Source organism: Tinamus guttatus, unplaced genomic scaffold (genome assembly GCF_059628265.1).
Source record: "Tinamus guttatus ecotype Peru unplaced genomic scaffold, ASM5962826v1 Tinamus_guttatus_pri_ptg000376l, whole genome shotgun sequence".
NCBI classification, from domain to species: domain Eukaryota; kingdom Metazoa; phylum Chordata; class Aves; order Tinamiformes; family Tinamidae; genus Tinamus; species Tinamus guttatus.
The window spans coordinates 746,870-767,881 of NW_028288910.1; the positions used below are offsets into that span (position 1 = coordinate 746,870).

At 42.5% G+C, this 21,012-nt stretch overlaps 1 protein-coding gene across 2 annotated transcripts; it reads right to left on the reverse strand.

The window, feature by feature from the left end:
* Positions 1-346: 346 nt before the first annotated feature.
* Positions 347-12,279, reverse strand: MFSD1 (major facilitator superfamily domain containing 1). Of its 2 annotated transcripts, XM_088530454.1 has the most exons (17): positions 12,153-12,279; positions 12,015-12,067; positions 11,748-11,860; positions 10,834-10,876; positions 9,952-10,019; positions 9,425-9,533; positions 8,919-9,021; positions 8,044-8,142; positions 7,135-7,246; positions 6,086-6,142; positions 5,362-5,518; positions 3,968-4,065; positions 3,552-3,664; positions 3,065-3,112; positions 2,214-2,274; positions 761-875; positions 347-493 (listed from the first exon to the last, which is right to left on the reverse strand). In XM_088530454.1, exons 1-17 carry the CDS (start codon positions 12,169-12,171, stop codon positions 434-436), a joined length of 1,428 nt encoding a protein of 475 aa, XP_088386580.1. In that variant the 5' UTR covers positions 12,172-12,279; the 3' UTR covers positions 347-433. The 2 variants fall into 2 exon arrangements, with proteins under 2 accessions (XP_088386580.1, XP_088386579.1); XM_088530453.1 differs by lacking the exons at positions 347-493; positions 761-875 and adding an exon at positions 1,053-1,842 and having other exon boundaries at positions 12,153-12,262.
* Between the last annotated feature and the right edge of the window lie 8,733 nt (positions 12,280-21,012).

Consider the following 21,012-nt stretch of genomic DNA (forward strand, 5'->3'; position numbering starts at 1 on the left):
TTGACCATAAAAAAAGTCAGTATTTCCCCACCTTTTTCTATAAGAAAAATAAAACAGATGATCTGCAACTTGGTAACAACAGTGTCCAACTTTTTTTTCCAAGACTCACTAAATCCTATGCCCACATCAAGACTCTTTTCACAGCAAGCTGATTCTTGCAACAAGGCTTTCCCATTTCAGGCTTATTGAGTTGTAAGGAGAGATCCAAGTCTTAGCTATTTTAGTGTAACATGTAGCTCCTGGGTTCAAATGAAGAGCCAGGTGATTCTTCTTTGGTATTTGCCCACAGGGAGAGGGAGTTTAAGTTGAATATTTTAAAAATAGTCACAGAAATGGTGCATCATTCTGCTTTCACTTGCATTAGCTCTCAGTACTAGCAGCGTTTTGTGTACAGGACTGCAGTGTACTTCTGCCCTAACAAATGGGCAAGACGCTATTTCAGCACGCTTCTATGGGCCATTGTTGATAAGTAGGAAGAGTAATTATCTGGCAGCTGCAAAAACAGAATTGGAAAAAAAGAAAAAACAAGTCATGCACCTTATTAAGATTACCCTTCACATTATAATTGTGACAGTCAGCCACTAATTCATTTCCATTAGATTTTTAGTTACAGTGGTCAAGACTTGCTCTTTGAAAACAAGGATGCAGGTGGCATTTTACTTGGAGGCTAATTTCCTGGCTCTTTGAAGCAAGAAGCTGAGTGTGACATTAACATTCTGCTCTGTTCTTAGTTATTAAAACCCTTCTTTGTTACTAATACCTGAGCGCCTAGTTTGGAGAGGTATCTATTCCTCAAACTAAAGTCATCAGCTTTTGGCAGTAATTTAGCCAAGTCATCTTCATTTTGACGTCTGAGTCTCTCTTGTTCGTCTGCTCTGCAAAAGAAAATGAATTTAAGAGACCCGCACTGATTAGTGCAAACCCAAACCAGCTTTATCTTGTGTACATTTTCTAGTGTTTCTCATGTTTATAGATGAATAGTCAACATCAGGTTAAAAGACTAAAAACATGTCTAGATGATTCTACTTTGGTATAAAGAAAAAAAGAGGCTATTTTCTGAAGTTTGCTTTTATTTAGACTGTAATACTTCGGCACTTTTGTTTTCACAGATTACAACATGCTCAGTTTTCATAATAAAATTTATACTCTCCCTTTATTAAACAAGTTTTCATCCCTTAAAGTGTATGAAGACATTACAAAAAGAAGCAGTTGCCAAAAACAAATAAGACTGCTCAGCAGTCTTCAGAGTTGATAGTCTTCTACAAAAGTCAATATTTGACTAGATAGTTATTGCTTATTTTTCGCCAAGTCTTAAAGAGAAACAAGCCTGAACGAACCCCAGATATGTTTAACTTAAGACATTGGTTTGCATTAAGCTTTGCATTAAGTGACAAAGGCAGTAAACACAGTGACCCGTTTCAAAGTTCTGGAAGGCAGCGACCCTCAAAGTACATAACATGCTTTTATATTAGTAAACCTCTACACCCACCAAAATAACATTTTGTTCTGTATAACAACAACATTTTTGATTTTATTTTAAGACAAAGTTTGCTTCAGGCTGCAGAGTACCTTCTCCAGTGACTGAGCTTAAACAGTGTAAAACGTTATAAACCAATTTTGTGCAAATATTAAGAAAAACAGATCTGGCATTAATTAAAACCGGTTACAAAGCATGAAATTTAACCATTTACTGTAAAATCCTCAGCGTGTTAGTCTCCTTTCCAAAAAACTACTGTCCACAACTAACCACCAAACTAAAAAACATCATATTTCTTCAGGTTGACTTGTTGCTGATCAAATGCTCCCCACTTCTGGATGATATTTGCTATTCAACTTTCTTTTCTGCAAAAAACATTGTAATGAAAATTACTAGAAGTAACACTCCAGGGCACTCTACCCCATAGCATTCCCTACCACAAAACCATCCTTGACTAAATACTGGATGTGTTATGTGCACCCCACAGGTACCAGGCAGATTAAAAAAAGCAGCTGTTTGGACACGGAATTCCTTTACTCCTAGATACAAGGGTGTGGTTTTTCTTAAGTTTGGTATCACATATGGGCAATTATACAGTCTAATTCTAGAATAGTCTAGAAAATTCATTTATAAAAGATGTCTAGCTTTTAATATGACACTTCACAATTAGTCTGCTTAGCTACTTCAGGTTAACTCTTTCATAAGAACATGGTTCTCTAATGTTCTTTATACTTACTCAGTTGCAGTTACTTTTTGCATTTTTTCCCTTTTCTTTGCAGACCAGTTAAGATCACCTCCTGCAAGAGGAGCCCATAAAACAGTTAGAAACCTTTGCTGGCACTCAAATGCTCACCTGCTAGAATATCACAAATCCAGAGCAGCCAACTAACTTCAAAAAGCAAAAAGACACAGAGAAAAATGAAGAAATTCAGGAACTAAGCAAGGCTGAAATTAAATTAGAAGTTCTGTCACAGATTAACTGAACAGATCTTTTTTTCCCCCTCATCTGGGAGTTACTTTTAGTCAATAGAAATGGTCCATGTTTCGTGGTTTCAGTGCACCTCTCTGGCTGGCACAACTGCACATTATCAGCAAGTGAACCAAGTGTAACAAGGATTTATTTCCCAACACTCAACTTCACCACTGTAGCTTAAGTGAATAATATGAGGTTTAAAAAAAAAAAAAAAAAAAGAAAAAAGAAAAAAAAAAGAAATGAACTAAGATTGCAGCTAACCGAAGATCTACAGAAATAGGTTTTATATTTGCAGGTATGTATACAAATTTGCCAAGCAGCTGGGAGCAATTTGAAGTTATCTGCTGAACATCCTAGGTGTTCATTCAAGTTAGCTGAAAGGACAGGTGAAGCACAGATTCAGCATCCTGGTAAGGTTCAGGGACACTGGTGACACCGGTGTGTCTAGGAAAAAACCAATTATGAGGAAAGTTCTCACCCAATAACTGCTGCTGCTACCAAATCCATGAGCTATAGCATCTGACAGGGGGCTGCTCAACCATAAGCTGCTCAGCTTAATAACTTTAAGAATCATGATCAAAGACAAACATCTAGAGAAGGCAAAAACACTTTACCTATGAGATGATTCACAAAATACAGCATCACTACAGCTATTAGCGACACTAAAAAAAAAGTTGACAATGACATAAGAACATACAATGAGCAATGAACAAGATTCTTCTAAAAACAAGGCAGATTTTTGCCAGAATCACTTAATCAGCTTTGAAAACTGCACTACCCTCACCAGTAGTAAAACCAAAATAACTTTGAGTACCTTGTTTATACTAGTAAAAGTGATCTATAAATATAGCCTTTTAAGGTATAATTTAGCTATCCTATTATTCACTCTTCATTTTTTGAATACTCAAACTACTTATGTCTCTTCAAAAACACAAAATACCTCACTAAGATGAGTTACTCTCAAAACTACTCCAGTCAAAACTTCTACCCAAATACACATTAACAGGTAGTTCCTTTAACATGTTCTGTAAAATGGCAGTAAAAGCTTAATAAATTCTTCTGAAGGCACAGAAACTGTTTTTCAAGGCTTTTGGTACTTACAGCAGACACAAGCACTGAAGAACACTTCAAGAAACAGATATCCTCTTGTGTCCAGTATCATGCCAGCTGCTATGGCAATGATTGCCAGACCCAGATTCTGGATAGACTGCATGCTAACACACGAACAAAGGGTTATCACTATAGGGTTTTTATTTTAGTTTATCTTAAAGAAAAAAAAATAGTGGCAATGAACAAATTTAACCTCTTCCCAAATGTTATACAACTTCACTCATGACTCCATGTATTTGCAGATGTTTCTAGGCATGCACCAGAACCACCATCTATCACACATACATCCTGAAACTACATAAGATTTCCTGTTACTATGAACTCTGCAGAAGTTGTTAGCCATTAATTTAGTAGAACTGCTCAAAATTCAGTAGTCCTGCAGGATAAAGAGACACATAAGGACTTACAAGCCATAAGCAGTTCCCAGCTGATGTTCTGGAACTACAAAGGCCACCATGGGCCACAGGGCACAGGCCAGCAGAGAGTAAGCCACTCCCAGTAAACACTGTTGAAACAAGAACAAGCAAACAGGTATTAGGTGCAGTCCTTTCTTTTGTGGGTGAAGTTTTAAACAAACTTATTTTCCTCCTCAAAAAAGAGCAAAGAGTATAATACCATGCTAAATACTTATGCACAAAGTAACTTTTCCCAGGCTTATCTGGGATCATATCATCAAGATCATTTAAACAAAACCACCTCTTCCCTCAAGCCAATTAATCAAGCCAGATTAATTCAGTTCCATCATAAAACATGATATGCCATGATACCTCTATTAAAAGCTCTCAACTCAGGGGGAAAGTGGAGGAACACATAGATTTCTATTACAGCCAAGAATTTTTGCAATCAAGGATCATATACAAAAAAAACATACACACAAGAAACACTGCATGCACACTCTACAGAAATCCTATAAACGTTTGAATTAATGCATTTTTCCCCCACACATTTTAATATCCAAAAGCAAAATGATCCAAGAACCACAGGCTCTATAATAGGCCTCAAAAGAAAGAAAGTGAGCCTGACATTAATATCAAGAGCAAGATCATCAGTACTGAATTCCATTAGGGAAAAAAATATGAAAATAAACACCCTATTTTTAACCCTCATACATACTGAGCACCAGCTTTCAACCTGTAAACCCAAGTTCTAAAGACATTTCTCTTAATCTGCCCTGGGAAGGGGAGACAAAGAGATCTTTCCTGAGGTGCATCACTATCCAATACAGTACATTAGAGCCCACTTAATATTGTTAGTTTTATTAATAAACTACATCATATAATAAGATTCATAAGAAAAGTGAGCAACTAGCACAGTAATCTAGTCATAGTTCCTGTGAAGGGAGACACCGAAGAGCTTGAAGGCAGAGCTCTGAAACCAAACACCATCTAACTGCAGAGATGGTGGCAAAATAAGATCTTCCCTGAACAGGCAAGAAGTTGTCACATTTAATCCCACACTTCCTAGGAAGCTGAATAGCCTTTATTTTCTGCACTGAACAATTACAGAATCACTGCTATGGAGAACAGCACATGAACAGTCATCACTCCAAAATGTGCATTTACTGCTACCCACTAAGAAATACCAAAAAACAAAATGTCATCTTCAGGTCACACACAGTTCATCATGGCAGCTTAGTCTCTTACACACACTTTGCTTACATATTAGTCAAAAATCTCCCAAATAGCTTCTGAGGACTAGCTAAAGTCGGAAGATGGAGGCAACACGTGGAGAAGGATGTATCAACTCACATTTCTTATTTTATCATATTGAGTTATATAGTCTCTTAAGAAAAATCAGTTACCATTGCTACCCAGGGGTTCCAGAAGGTAAAAGCCAACATGATGTGAGAAGCGAGTGTAGTTATGACAGCACATAAAACCCAGATGATATTCTTTCCAACTTTATCCACCAGGAGTCCAAAAACAGGGGACAAGGGTGCCGATATGATATAAACTATACTGCAAAAGAGTAAGAGAACTGAATATTAGTTTCAGCCAGTTTTGTTTTCCAAAATACAAATACCACCATATAAAATGTCAAATTCCTCTGCTGCTTATGAAGTCTTAACCAAACAAAAACCTCAAAACAAAAGAGAAGTCAAAAATTCAGAGGTCTGAGGACGTCAAAACGCTCAGTATCCAGTACAGAAAAACTGATACATTTAAAAGATTTGATCCAAAGATCCCAAGAGTTTTATATTTTACCATATCACAGGTTCATCCCCAAACGAGGAAAATGTCATTTAGTGTTGCTATTAAACTCCTTCTACTGCTCTGAACAGAATCACCAGATATCAAAATACCCTTGAGGCAGAACTCACCCTTCTGATTTTTCAGCATGAAAATCTAAGATTTACTTTTTTACTTAAACACTATTTCTGAGTTATTTCTCAGGCCATGGGATGCTTTTCTATGCACCTAAATGCAAGCCATCTTCAACAGTAGATTCCCAACTTTCAGAGCTCAGACATCTATACTTCTCAAAACACAGCTGCACATTAACTTGCTAAATCAACCTCAAAATACCTGTTAATTGCACTTGCTTCTTGAGATGACAATTTGAATTTCTCGATGAAGAAAACCCTAAGGATAAAAAAACCTGTAAGTTTAGAACAACTCACACTTGCATGAAAAAAATTAACATCCTGGTTTGCAGACTACTTTTAAATACAGCTTTGAGTGACATCTGCCACTTCCCAAGAACAGATCCTAATTTGTAAGACACTCAGGAATTTCTTCATATCACCTTTTCCCAAAGGACTGTTCAGATTGCATTTTGGGGAAGCCAGTCAAAGGATGCAGCTAGAGCATAACTGAGTAATAAGACATTAGCAACAAAAATACTGTACAGGACCAAAGTGAGGCTGTTCAGAACACATATAAGAGCAGAAAACAGGCATACGTATTAGCCTGGAGATGTCTTACAGTCAGCAAGCTCAAACTCTCCTTCTCACTCCGTATGCACTCAATTATCTTGAGAGCTGTCCCCAGCCCAAGAACATTCAAAACACTTGACTGATCTATTATTAGTTCAAGTCATGATTTTTATTAGAAAAACCTACAGAAGAGCTTCAAGTTTCAACTTTAATATATATTAAAATCAGTACATTGAAAGAACGCCAGCCCAAAGCTGCAATCACATTCACTTAAACCCCCACCTCATACTCATTCAACAGGGTATGAGTACAGAAGAAATTCTGCATGGCAGCTACCCACAGCTTTCTGCACCGAAATGTGGCATGTTTTTGATCTGCATCAAGATTTAATCAAGCAATGGAAAGTGCACTATGCTTTAGTGTTCTGACTACTGTGCTGAGCAGTGGCATTTCCCACAAAGCTCAGCAGGTAAGGAAACCATAATACTACAATTACATGTGTCAAAACTATTCCTCATCAGTGCCACAGAAAAGAGTGACAAGCCCTAGCACAGACCTGCTAGGAGATGAGTTGTTCTGTAGCTACCTGGAATATTTAAATATTAGCCAAAAATCTCTCCCCTTTTAAGTAACACTACAACTGGTTAAGCCCTGGCCAGATTCAAAGGGAATAGCCACATTTTAGCAAGAGATACTCACTTTCCAAGTCCAATGAAAGGAAAAACAGCTGCATAGTAACAGACACAGATTACAAATATAAGCCACAAAGATAAAGAGAAGTCCTTCACATCCGTGAGCTTGATCACTTCACCTGGAGTGAAAGACAACATTGCTTCAGTCAGCATAAATAAACCAACAATTCATCCATCCTGAACAAGCACTAGGTTAAGAAAGAGTCCCTAATAAAGCATCCAAGAGTGTAGATGATGGCTGGAGTGTGTGAAGTTTACACTGTGAGACTCTATTAAGAACACACATAGCCTAGGTTGACAATGCTGAAGTCGAGAATCAATTAGTCTCCCCCATATTAAGCCAAATGGGCATTTTAAAACAAGTTATCTAAAAAAAATCTCGGAAAAATCTTATGCAGTGGAATTAAATACAAATAGCTTTCTCAAGGAAGCATTTGATCAGCTAGTGAAATCCCTGTCTGAAGCCCCAAGTTATACAGTCTTGGTTCTCAAGTTTAGTTCATTTTTCACTGCTCTTACTACTCCCACCCAGAAAACTCAAAACTCTACACATTGTTCAGGAAATACTACATATTTTTGTACACTTAAAGGAAACAAGACTGACTCCAGCAAAACAGTCCTGGTGACAATGGCATAGAACAAGTCAGTGCAAATGAAAACGTGCTAGTTTTCAGCATGATAAAGCAGATTACACATCTGTCTATATGTAAAACAGTCTTAAAACTATAAAACTTCTTACCGATGAAGAAATAACTAAGAATTATGATTAAAACTATGGCTGTGAAACCAAGGTGTTAAGCATATGAGCCTGCACAGAGTATCAACCTGATTGGACTGAATAAAACACAGAAAACAGAATTGGTCAGAATAAAACACATCCTAGAATACAGCTAGCCTTTCCATCCATCCTACTCACCAGTTTTCCCTTGCTCTTTACAAAGCAGCTTCTCTGCTCTCTTGTCCAGATAAGCAAGTATTAATGCACAAGCCAGGGAGAACAGACATGTTGCGCCACCTGCAAAAAGACAATGTGACATGTTTACTTGATGTCCCAAATAGTAAAACTGCTTAAGTACAGTGTAGTATATCTCATATCTTGATATATCCAATTAGCATATCCAATACTAACTCAGTCTGTATACTCACACTTGTTTGTCATACACACAAGATTCAACAGCTGTACAGCTCAGAGCTGTAAATGTTTAAGGCTACAGTCCTCTTCAGGTCTGATCTGCCTTGAATTAGAACTACTGTTTATTTCAAAATATTAAGGAGTCTGGCTGTGCTGGGCAGCATTATCTGCACCTTGTTATAACAACGGCTCAGCTTGGTTTCTGCTACAAGCACCAGTGCCTTCATGCCCATGCTCAGACAGAAGGGACACTAACCCAAAGGGAGCTGGAATTTCACTTTTAGACATAACAGCACACAAGCTTTTACACAATATTCTTCAATAATGTTTTCAAGCCTGTCGTAACAGACTTGACCAATCTTACTGTCGAGTATGTTTGCTCAACATCAAGTGTTTCAGCTCCATAAGAAGTTCAAGTTTCTATCTTACAACGACAGAAACCACACAGTATTATCAGAAACAATAATCTTACACCACGCATCCTGACAGCTCGTGACATAACATTAAGCACTGATAGTGTCCAAGTTGTTCTTCCCAGTCCCAAGCACTCACCGTTTTCTTGCATTCTAGATGACAAGTCAATAGCATACAATATGCATTATTGTCCAGGATGAAACCCAAAACACCAGGTGTGACAACAACTGAAGTACACTACTAACCTATCATGAGAGTTAATCCAAGAGTACTGTGGCCAGTATGCCCCAGAAGATCCTGAACTCTGGAGTATATCCATCCCATGATATTCATGTTCACCGTGCTTCCCTGGGCAGAACAAACATACGTGAATCACAACACATTTTACAAAATGAATTCAAAATGGCACAACTAAGTCACACATCTGGCAAAAGGGGCAAAACCAAAACAATAAAATAAAACCAACAAGCTTCTTGCACAGCAATAACAGATAAAGGTGGCGATTTCTTAAAGTGGCCATCCCAGCTCACTTATCAGAAGTTGCATTTAAGTCTCAGAGCCACAAGCTGCACTCAGATAAGCCAATGTCCACACACATCAAGCATTCGTATCAAACTTTTAATATTTAAGTTCATTTTCCCCTAAAGAGCTTCCTAGTGAGCCTTAGTAATACTACTTTCCACCTATCTCACTGCTAAACCAAGCCAACACCAGAAATATAAAGAATAAAGATATAAAGCTTTAAACTTACAATTCTGGCCATGCTTAGCTGTAATCCAAATACAAGATTTAATTCCTTGCCTTTAAACCAACTGACTGCATAAGTGTTTTGTGCCACAGCTAAGGACTCTCCACCTATTCTGGAAAAAGGAGAAGCAAAACATGTTAATTGCAACACTCAAAGCAACAAGGAAGCAATCCTGCTTGCTGGCATTACCAAGATGACGTTATTTCAGAGCACTTTCTGTATGTACAGGTAACCTATTGCATATAGTCTAGTGAGACTAGAAACTCACTTTTATTTGGGTAATTTCATATTTCCCATAGTCATTAAACAGGCTTCCAAACTAAAGAATGAACTGCTATGATCCATTTGCTTTCTAAGATTACATTAGACTAGGGGGAGTGCGACTGAAACCTTCTGCATATCTCAATTTTGAAGACACTCCAATATCTAAGAGCTTTGCCTTTGAAAGTACAATCATGGGGGCAGCTTTCCAGGACACAAAAAGCTGGCCCTTCCCCCAGAGGACACACACTACATTCACCTAGACTCACCCAAACACAAATCTGCCTGCTTCCATCAGCCAGAAGGCATTAATTAGTGCTCCCACTGCAAAAATCACCTGCGAGACAAGCACATGGGAGAAACGATCATTTCACACTGGAAGTACAAAAGGAACAAGTCTCAGAACCGCTAAAAACGCTTTCCCTTTCCTCAACCCAAAGGAATATTTTACACCCACTTCCTGCTCGTAGCCTTTGCCCTTAGCTCCCTCTGCCTTACGCCTCATCCCAGCCAGCTACACAATATCCAACCTGGTCCACCCCGAAGCTGCACTCGGAAAACATCTCTAGGTGCCAGTCATGCCCTCACCCTCTTTGCCCCCCTCATGTACTGTGTGCAGGGCTGCTCTGGCCCCTGTCCCCAGCCACTCCTGTGCCCCACGAGGACCAAACAGTCAGAGACAGACAGGCAGGTCATCAACCTTCATCCCAGGCCAGCAGAGGTACACAGGCGCAGCCCAGTCTACCTGAGCTGGATAAAGGCTAAATTCCTATGTTATGTGAAAATATAAGCAGATAATTTGAGATAAATTTACAGGCCAGGTGTTAGTCATGCCCAGGACTCAGGAACTGGGCAGGGCAGCCAATATAAAGCACATGACTACAGAAGAAGACATCCTTGCACAGTTGCATATCTGCCAAAGAGTCCTAGTAACATGATTATGCCACTTCTATACTAATGAAAGATTTTATTTAAATAACAGGCATAGGCACGTGCTGGGAAGGAAGGTCACCCTGGGTCAGGGTTCTCCCCCATCTGTTCTCTTCCCTGCTTCCTCCCACCTGAAACACACACCACAGAGAAACAGCCTCTTTTGTTCTTTTCAGAGATATTTCAAACATATTACCCTTCAGCCTCCCATTTGCACTTACCTGCCCAACACAAACAAAGATACTAAATATTATTGTGCCCAACCTGGAAGAAAAAGAGATGATTTAATGAACCATAGAATGCTTAAGGTAAAAGCTAAACATATCTGTTTTCCTATACAACACAGTATTAGATCCACAGCAAGGAACACAAGGAAGGACAACACACAACACAAGCTCTCCCTAACAAGGGCCACTGCTTCATCACAAATACACTGCAGAGACTAGCAATAACTTTACTGGAGCTATAAAAAGAAGAAAGCTTATTTATACCCCTGGAAATTTCTACATCATGTGAAAAGTCTTTGAAAACCTGTGTAACATTTATAAGGTTTTGATTGCCAAATCACAAAATAGATTCACTTATTTAATGTGATCTTCAATGTTACATTAAATCGGAAGGATGCAGTTCTGTTACTAGTTAGTAACATTAGTTACTAACTGTCGTTAGTTTCAAAGAACACAAACTGATGTTAGTGTTGAAGAACACAAACAGCACTGGCCCACAATAAGCACAAAGCATTAGCCTGCAATCCACATCTAAAACAGACGTGTGCTGAAACACCTAAGGCCTCCCAGCCAAAAAGCTGCAATTCACTGAGTATTTCCATGTACTTACTAAAATACCCTGAATATTCTAATTGCAGCTCCAATTTATGTAAAGTTTATTAGCACTTGCATTACAAAACAAACAGGGTAATCCTGAAGAAGCTTCAGGCAAAGAAGGGATCTTTATGTGCCCCATTTCCCAAGTATTTGCTGGAGAAGCAAGTTTTTCGCTTACAGCTTCACGGAAAGGCAGGGGAAGCTCCTGCTCTGCCACAGGTCACATGTCTCTCCATCAGCAGGGAGAAACCAAGCAGAGACCCCCCAGGGGCCTTGCAGCCCTTGGGGCGACACCGCTCCCGGCCACTTACCGGATCCCAAACACCCGGTCGATGAGGAAGCCGCCGAAGAAGCAGAGAACCACGTTGGGCCAGGAGTACCAGGCGTAGAGAGCCATGAACTGGGCCGTGTTCACCTTCATGTCCTGTAGAGAAGGAGAGGGGAATTTTAAAAAGATTTAAAAAAAAAAAAAAAAAAAAAAAAAAAAAAAAAAAAAGAAGGGAAATGAGAGAAAAGAAGGGAGCAAGAGAGCTGTTATTGCCGGTGAGGACACAGGATGGCCGCAGAAGGCTACACACCGCCTGCACTTGCGTCTGCAGGGCCGCCGGGTTGTCGTAGCAGAAGTAGCTGCCTGCAAGGACAAGCAGAGGCCTCAGAGCCCGGCCGCGCGCGGGGAGGCCCCGCCACAGCCACCCCCCGCCGCCGCCGCCGCGCACCGAAGCCCAGGAAGCACATGAGGGCGAGCACCAGCAGGCGGTGCAGCAGGCGCCGCGGGTCGCAGGCGGCGGCCAGGCCGTCGGGCCCGGCCACGGCGGAGCCGGAGCCGTCGCCGCCGGGGCCCAGCAGCGCCCGCTCCTCCTCGTCCGCCACCGCCGCCGCCATGGCCGCCCGCCCGCGCGTCACGTGCGCCGCCGCCACCTGACCGCCCGCCGCGTCACGCGCCGCCCGCGCCTCTGGGGCGGCGCTCCCCGTTGCCACGGCGACGCGACGCGCGGGCGTCCCCGTTGCCACGGCGACGCGACGCGCGGGGGGGGGGGTTGAAGGGCTCGCCGTTACCACAGCGACGCGACACGCGGGGGTTCCCGTTGCCATGGCGCCGCGCGGGGCTCCCCGTTGCCATGGCGCCGCCGCTCCCCCCGCGCCTCGGCCACAGGCACCGCCGCGGGCAAAGAACCCACGCGCGGGAGCAACGTCACCCGCTGGAGGGAGCCCGAGGGTCACCTGTGGTCGTGCCAGGGTCCCACGAGCTCCATGGAGGGAGATGTAGGAATAAGCAGGGTGACTTTGGAGGGCAAAGGCCCACCTGCCTGGAAATCTGTGTACACACACAAAAAAGACTGTTATTATTATTACTAAAGCTAACGAGCCCCGCTGTTCCAGGAGCCCCTGGATCTGCAGGAAGGCTTGGATGGTGCAGAAAGGAGGATGGTAACAGCTTCCAGATCACTGGAAAAGTGGGTGCTCCTCCAGGAATATCACCCTTGCTCCCCTGTTACTCAGCAGCAGGATTTTAATACAGTTTTCCACGTTCCTGCCCCATATTTCATTGTCCCCAGTACTTTATGTAAGTCTTCCTCCCAAAATTGGGATGTCCCCATTGCATCCATAACAGAAACACAGAAAGGGAATGTTTCCTCTTCCTATTCCTTCTGAAAAAGGGTGGCAAAAGTCATCAGCTTGAGCACACAGCACCTCGAGGCCTAAACACTGATCAACAGCTTTCCTTAAAAGCCACTGGATTTGTACTTTTGTTGCACAGCACGCCATAGGATCCCTTCTAAGAGAGCAAGGAATTATACCAATTTATCCAGAATATTCATCAGGAGAAAAGCAATGTTCCTCCATCTGCTATCAAGATATAGCACTGCAAATATATTTGGATATCTTGATATTCACAATGTCAAGTCTTGATAGCAGATGAGGAATTCCAAGATATTTGTGGCGCCAGCCGTGGGCTCCCTACAGCCTTCCCCTTGGTGTGACTGTGCTGCGCTTGCAGCTCAATGAGGTGTGAGCTGGGGCCATGACGCTTCCCCCAGCCCATTGCAGGTGCCACAAATAAACACAGGAGATTGCTCTTAAACCCCCGCTTTAGGGTGGTTATTGCAGATGCAATTTCTGTCTTAACATAAATCAAAGCACTCCAAGTGCTATATGACACCAAATGCTTAGTTTAACTGCATAAAATTGAGCTAAAACTCATGTAGCACTTTATAGGGGCTATAAAATCCTCGTGCTGGGGGCCTCACCTTTCTGCATCACCCGGATCAATCAAATTCCCTCCATGTCCAGGACAGTAAATGCTCACGTGAGGCCACGATTAGCTTGGGCAGCTTCGTTCGTCTAAGTTATTGCTGTCTTCAGTGAAGCCGTTTCAAAACGTGAAAAAACTGCAGAGAAATGGGAACTGCATTTAGCATGATTAAATTCACTTTATCATTAGCCTATTAGCTATCCTCTGCAAGAAAAACCTGAGACTTTCATAACAGGTCGTTAATGCATGCAGGAGCCAAAGACCTGCCATACACAGGCATGAAAACATTTTTTTTTTTTTTGGAAAACATTTCATACATTAAGGAAGACGCTATGAAAAGCTCCCTGTGTGCTGTACTCTTCCTCTCTTACTCCTAGATATTACTGGACTTACATACCCTCTCCTTAAGACATGTCTAGTTTCTATAAACTCTTTTTCTTTGAGGAAAAAAAAAAAAAAAAAAAAAAAACGTAGAAAATGTCAGTATTTTTTCCCCCCAGAAATCCATCTGAGACCAAAGATCCTGGCCCAAGGAACCTCCTGAGCTTGGAGAGGTCGCTCTGCCAGGGCAAACACGTCCTGCCCACTCCGCCAACAGCGCATAACCGAGCCCTGCAGGTTCATCACTGCTTTTCAATAAGCTAATCAAGAAAAAGGCATCCTCATACAGCCCCAAATTATGAGCCCCCTGACGATTCCCCAAGGTAGGAATGTGGCAGGCAGTTTCAAAAGTAAAATCTTCTATAAAAAAAAAGCCAGGACAGTGCTCATGGCTTGCACGCTGGAGGAGACAGACGCAGCAGATCTGTGTCATTTTGAAGAACAAACGTGTGTTTCCTGCAAAGCTTAACTCAGCATGCTCGTTTTTATCCTCTCATGTGTGCAATGAGTTTCCACAGAGCAGCTGAAATTCTCCCATAATGGCTATGGAGGGGGATTGTGGGAAAACAGAGAGGAGGAGGGAACAACCAAGAGGCCCCACCACCTCTTCTCCATGCAGGTTTCTCTCCCTTCTCCTTTACCTGGCAATCTTCCCAGGTAATCCTTATACCCTCACCTCTCCACCTTTACCACAACATTCCCAGGTGCTGCCTATCTCTCACCAAGTGTTCCCTGTTAACCCCTAATGGTTGGCCTCAGAAAATCATTTTATGCAATCCATACTATTATTTTCATCCCTCGCCAACCTTTCTTCCTATTTCTTATTCCTACATTTTCCCCTTTTTAGTTTAGTAATGATTAAATTCCTATTCCTACCTTTCTATTCCAAAGTATCAATCTCGTAGAGCTTCTGAGGCTCAGCATCCTGTTTTCCCTTTTTATTTTCTTTCTCACTGCCCCTTAATTCTTCTTCCTTTTTATCTTCCCTTTTTCCTCTCCTTATTCAGTAACTAAAGCTTCTGAGGCTTGTTCCCACGTGGCTAGAGCTTCCCCAGCCTGCACTCCCACGTATTCCTGAGTGTCCAGAGCTTCTGAGGCCATGCTCATCCCATGTAGCTCAGCACCTTGTTACCATTTACGTTGTTTCCTGTTCATCCTGTCGAGCTTGTTTCTCCACACAATCTTCTAGAGCTTCTGAGGCTCGCATCCCGCATGGCTCACACAACCCTCTAGAGCTTCTCTTATCGTCCAGGGTTCAGATCCCTGTTCAGGCACCATTTTTTGGGAAAACAGAGGCAACAACCAAAAGGCCTCCTCCATCCAGGACATCTTTTCTCTCTCTTTACCTTTAGGAGTCTTCCCAGGTGATCCTTATACCCTCACGTCTCTACCTTTACCACAGCCTTCCCAGGTGCTGCTTATATCTCACCAAGTGTTCCTTGTTAACCCATAATGGTTGGCCTCAGAAAATCCTTTTATCCATCAAGCAATCAGCATTATTATTTTCATCCCTGGCCACCCTTTCTTCCTATTCCTTATTCCTACAGGGGATATCAGGCATTCAGAGGAGACAAAACAAGGTTCATCAGCAGCTGATCAGTACTCAGGTCTACGTCTGGAGCCAGTCATAACCTGTATCTCGAGCCAGGGAGGATACTCAGAAATTTTGGCTTTGGGGACCATGCTTGAATTACCAGATAACACCTGCACATTGCTCAACACACAATTTTCCCTTTGTGCCTACACAAGTTTTCCTCAAGACAGTCATAACTGCTTCCCCCTTGCTGTGGCAAACAGCTTTGAACAACACTGCTGCTTAAAAACCTCTCATGACTTATATATACATATTTATACATAATTATAGTTATAATTGAAAGATAGCTCTAATCCATAGACCGAACCAAAACAGTTGCTCACTACTCCATTAGCAAAATAGGCATTTTCTGAGCCTTTATGGGACAGATGTGAAATACTGTGTGATGAAGCCCGGCGATTTGGGAAGGAAGCTTGGATTTGGATAGAAATGCTCCAAAGTCGGCCTAGCACGACCGCAGCGCTCGCTGGGTAAAGGGCCCTGCGGATGAGGAAGTTCCCACCCGTGCCCGTGCCGTCCTCGCGCGCTTTGTAAGTGACAATGTGCAGAAACGGAGACGCACGCGAGAAAGAAACTCCTGCCCGCGCCGGGAATCGGGAGCCGGTGAAGCAGATCCGCAGACAGCAGCACCTCCTCTGCCCTCGAGTCACGGCCCTTCCTGGGGAGTCTCCAAGCCACCGCTGAGGAGGGTTTGGGGAGCTCCCCACACCCCAAACTGGAATCCAGAGCTGGGACAAATTCTCCAGCATCAGCTTTACGCAGTAGCACCAAAAAGCAGATAGGATATTTAGATTAAAAAGCATGATTCTTTCCTCATTGGCAAAGAAATGGAAATCAGTAGCTTATCAGCCTGGGGAGTGGGGAAGAAAATTCCACAAATTGATGATCAAAAGTAAAATGAAGACAAGATATTCTGCCGAAACAAGTGCTAAGGGGCTGGCAAGGGGGATGAAATACAGCAGTTCCTTTTTTACTTTCCTTCAAAGAGTGAATGAAAAATTATTCTGCTCAGCAAGAAATTCACCTGTAACATAATTCAGAAAATACATTATTTCCTGTAGAAGCATCTTGCTCAACACTTGATTTCTCATCTTCATTCCTCAGCGATTACAATGCTTTGCATTTTTATGACACCTTGTGGTTTAGAACTGCAAACAGCTTCATAAATATTACTCACGGCAATAGAAAAAGAAATCAGATAGATTCCTGCTCCTTCACATAAATGACAAGTGAATAAATACAAGTTACACGGGTGACTAACCGAAATATGAGAATAACGTTCCTGGCGTTATGCAAGTAACACTGTGGCTGCAGACAGAGGTAACTGATAGGGCAAGGAGACGTTAGAGTGAACATTATCTCTAGGTTTAAGTTTCAATGACAGGTCATTCTGGCTTTCTTGGCGTTGAAGATTTTACCTTTCGTGAAGGCGCTTTGTTGGTTAGGGATATCATATTTAGCATATATTGCGGATCTTTTCTGCCTGAAGTTTTCAGATCCTCCTGCTCTGCCCTGGAAACATGAGCTCGTGTTATTCAGGGGAGGACATTGGCCATGTGTAAGGCCACGAGTGCCCCCACGCTCCTGCAGCGGCCTCACCTCCCCGAGCCACTGAGGATGCTTCCTCCTCTCGCTCCTCCTTGGTGACATTCAGTGAAGTCTTCCTTCAGAAGAAACTGAAGAAAAAAACACTAAGTTTTCTTCTTTTATCTGCAAATAGAATGTTTTTTTGATTTTTTTTGTTTTGTTTTGTCTTTTATCTGAGCATGTGAGCCTTCAGCTGCTGTGACTGTGATCAATAGCCTCAAACATTCAAATAAACTACAAGAACGCTGTGTCACTGCTGTGACACTTTTATTTCAAATATCTACAGTTGCACAGCAAATGCCAGGTATATTCCTTAGCAAAACTGTAGGGAATGCAGAGTGAAGAGCGGAAACTGAGCTCAGGAAGGGAAGAGATAAAAATCCTGCTTTTGCAAATGACACCAAGTAGCAACATCCTATCCTGGCCCCAGGACAAGAGCTGGAGACTTTGCTTCCCTTGGCAAAGGGGGTAGAACCACGCTCTGTCCAGCCTCTTTACTCACGCTTTCTGTCAGAAAGACAGAATGAAGGTTGGTGTTTTTATAACTTGTTAAAATCCGCGTTTTCCAGGGGATAAGCCAGCAGAAGCCCTGGGAGGTGAGAGGGCTCAAAACAAGAGTCTCACAATGAAAGCTCCTGCAGGGAGAAGTGCTCTGGAGGGGGAGGTGGGACCAGCAAACACGTGTTCACGTCTCCTTCTCCAGCCTAGCTCAGTAAAAATAAGAACAAAAATCAGTGGCATTTTAGTAACTTCATTAAAAATGGCATTGACCATGGCCATTTCTCAACCAAAAGAAGCAAGCAGATGTTTCTCCAGAGTTAAATTTTCTCGAGTAATATAATCCTGGATCCTGAAAGGACTTTGGTGTGCTTGAGGATCTAGACCTTTAGGTCTGAGTGAGAATCAGATCAAACAATGTACAAAGATCACAGTTATTCACACTGGGCAAGAACACGGCTTTGTAGTCAAATGTTCAGAATCCATACCCCACGCGAGTCAGAACCTCACTTACACAAGTTAAACCAGTACATTCAGGTTGTCACATGCCAAAGTCACACCAAAAACCAATCAGAATTCCTTGTTTTTATAAACAATTGCTCAGAGTTTATAGTTACTGCATTTTCCAAAGCACAATGCCTCGATATAAGCTTTCCCTTAAGTGTGACCCTTCCTGGGTTTTCCACAGAGGACCCTCCTGTCTCCACTCCTATCTGTCCAAGCATCATTTCAACCTCTGGCCACTCAGTGCATCAACACCAGCAATTCCTATCGTGCAGGTCTTCACCAGTGCCCTGAAAGCCCTGGCAGGCAGTACCACAAGGTCCATATTTTTCTAACCATTTCCTATTTCCCAGCACATTCTGTCCAACACGCAGGACCAAGATCTCACTGAGAACACTGAGACAGCCGTGCTCTTTCCAGCACATTTCCGGCCTTTATCTCTCAGGATATTTCCCACTGGCAGCCGCACACCCCGTGCTCCTCTGCATAGGAAAAGTCCTTTGGCTCCAAGACTGAAGGGCAAGTATTTGGGGAAGGATCATGACCTAGAAGCTACACCCAGAATACAACGTTGTGGTAGTCAGGTCTGAACCCCTGCACAGCACAGCTGGGCAAGGCAGCCCAGAAACCTGCAGCACATGCAAAGTGCTTCCAAGAAATACAGAAGAGACGCTAAGATTTTAACAAACACTTCACAAGGGGAAAAAGAAATGCCCTGCAATAAAAATTCTTGCAAATTCAGAATGATTTATTGAATCTGGTAAGAGTAACTTATGTTGTAATGATGCTGGATAGTCAGCAAATACAGATTTAGCTGTCAGGCAGGTTAAGCTGAGATATACTCCTCTGCATGAAGATTAATTTTGTATATTTACCATTTATATCACCCAGAGCTCTCCCATAATGTTCCTCTGAATTTACAGGCCCCAGAGTGACTATTTCCAGGTGATGCTGCTGTCACAGAGGAAGTCAGAGATGCCACGGGTGGCTGGACAAAGCTCTAGAAACCAAACCAAAGCAGGTGCCCAGGACGTCACCATCCTCTTCCTCTGAGCAAGGCTCAGCCTTCTCTGCTTCTGCCTTCTCCTAAAAAAGACACTGCTCCAAATCCCAGCAGTGCTTCCAGAAACATTCAGTGGAAGGTGAAAAATCACAGAGACCCAAAGCCCGAGACGTTTTCCTGTATTTCATAGTAAAAACAGGTTAAAAGACAAAACAGTACTGCTTTCCTGGAGGGGAAGCAAAGAAATAGTAATACTTAGAACGTGTCAGTTGCCTGCTGAATGAGGAAGGAAGGAATGATTTTATCTGATTTATAGAAAAGGAAACCAAAGACAAGAAGAGCTGGCTGGTGGCAGAACAGTAATATCGACCACGTTACCACTGTCCAGAAGCCACCAAATATAACCTAGCTCAAATCAGTGTAGCTAAAAGTGGTACATTCTACCAGCAGGCTGAAAATCACACCTCCCTGCTAGGAGGTACCGTTCAGATCTGCCCTTTCTGAAGTGTTAGATACTAGCCTTTAAAACAATTTCTATGCCTATTCGTCCAAGGTTTTTGTTTCCAGTTTCATATTGATTTTTGCAGTTGTTTTCCATGTTTAAGAACAGCGTTATGCCCCGTGTTTTTGGGGACTAACTAGCTGCTGGTGCCCCTGTGCTCACCGTCGTGGAGCTGCTGGTGGCTCTCAGTGCAGCATAGTTGGGGGAAAAGCAAGAAGGAACAAGCACAAAACTGAGGAGTTAATGTTTGCAATTCCTTCTCCTAGTAACAAAGCTGCTCCAGAGCCTGGACACATGCTGACTTCATAAACAGGTCGTCTTTGTGTTAGCACAAGGAAAAGCTAATTAACCCTATTCAGGAAAAAATGGAAAAATATCCAACTTCTTTTACAGTTCTGCACTCTCATTTAATTAGGCAGACTGTTGAGGGGAACCTGCATTGCTGAAGATGGCAGCAGGACTGCCCCCAACTCCAGCTGCCTCTCTACTTTGCTGGCAGGTGAAATCACAGCAACAATGGTTAAAGGAGGGGGAAAAGCCTTATTTTCTTAACATTTCACAGACCTAGTGGAAAGTATTACATAGCTAATACTCCAGATATAAAAGCTTAGATCATACCTTTGCTTTCATAGCTAAGATTTCGTTGCCTTCTCAAGCTCTTTGGTGAAGCCACGATTAGCAAGGGTCACCATCACACTGCACCCTCACACTGCAACCCTCGTTAGCCAGATAGTGAGGAATTATATCAGGTTATAATCGCATGGTGCCTTACAGAGCATGTAAACTGACAAACTTACCTATAGACTAGCTAACTATTGCCTGCAGTATCCCATAAATTCACATATGTATCTACAAACATGCCTGTGCAAACACATAGCAGCCCATGCCAGAGTCACCCACACTGTGGCCCATGGCACTCACCTCTCTTTTAAAGAAGTGATAAGACCAAGAAAAAAAAATCTATCAGATACTCTCGGGCCACCTGAAGCAGCCAAGAAACATCTAATTTCAGCGCTGTCACCAACACGGGTCAGTCTGGCTGGACCCCCACATTGCTCAGGTAGGAACCCAACAGCCTCTGGGCTCTCCTTTAGATTCCTTCGGAATATTCCCAAGCCTCTCAGGCTGCCCCAATGAACTTCCTCATCCACATACTCACCGGAGCAGCTTCTTTCAAGCACGTTCCTGCCACTTCCCCCAAGGCCGGAATTTTCTCTCTTCTTTGCTTTGATGTTCACCAGGGTGAGTCTCTT

Bases quoted from the DNA above. Each gene is read 5' to 3' on its own strand.
- MFSD1 (XM_088530454.1), bottom strand. The intron at 5,519-6,085 runs GTATTTTGAGGT...ACTCTTTTGCAG, and splicing joins GAAGCAAGTGCAATTAACAG to TATAGTTTATATCATATCGG. The intron at 4,066-5,361 runs GTAACTGATTTT...TTGTTTCAACAG, and splicing joins GGAACCCCTGGGTAGCAATG to TGTTTACTGGGAGTGGCTTA.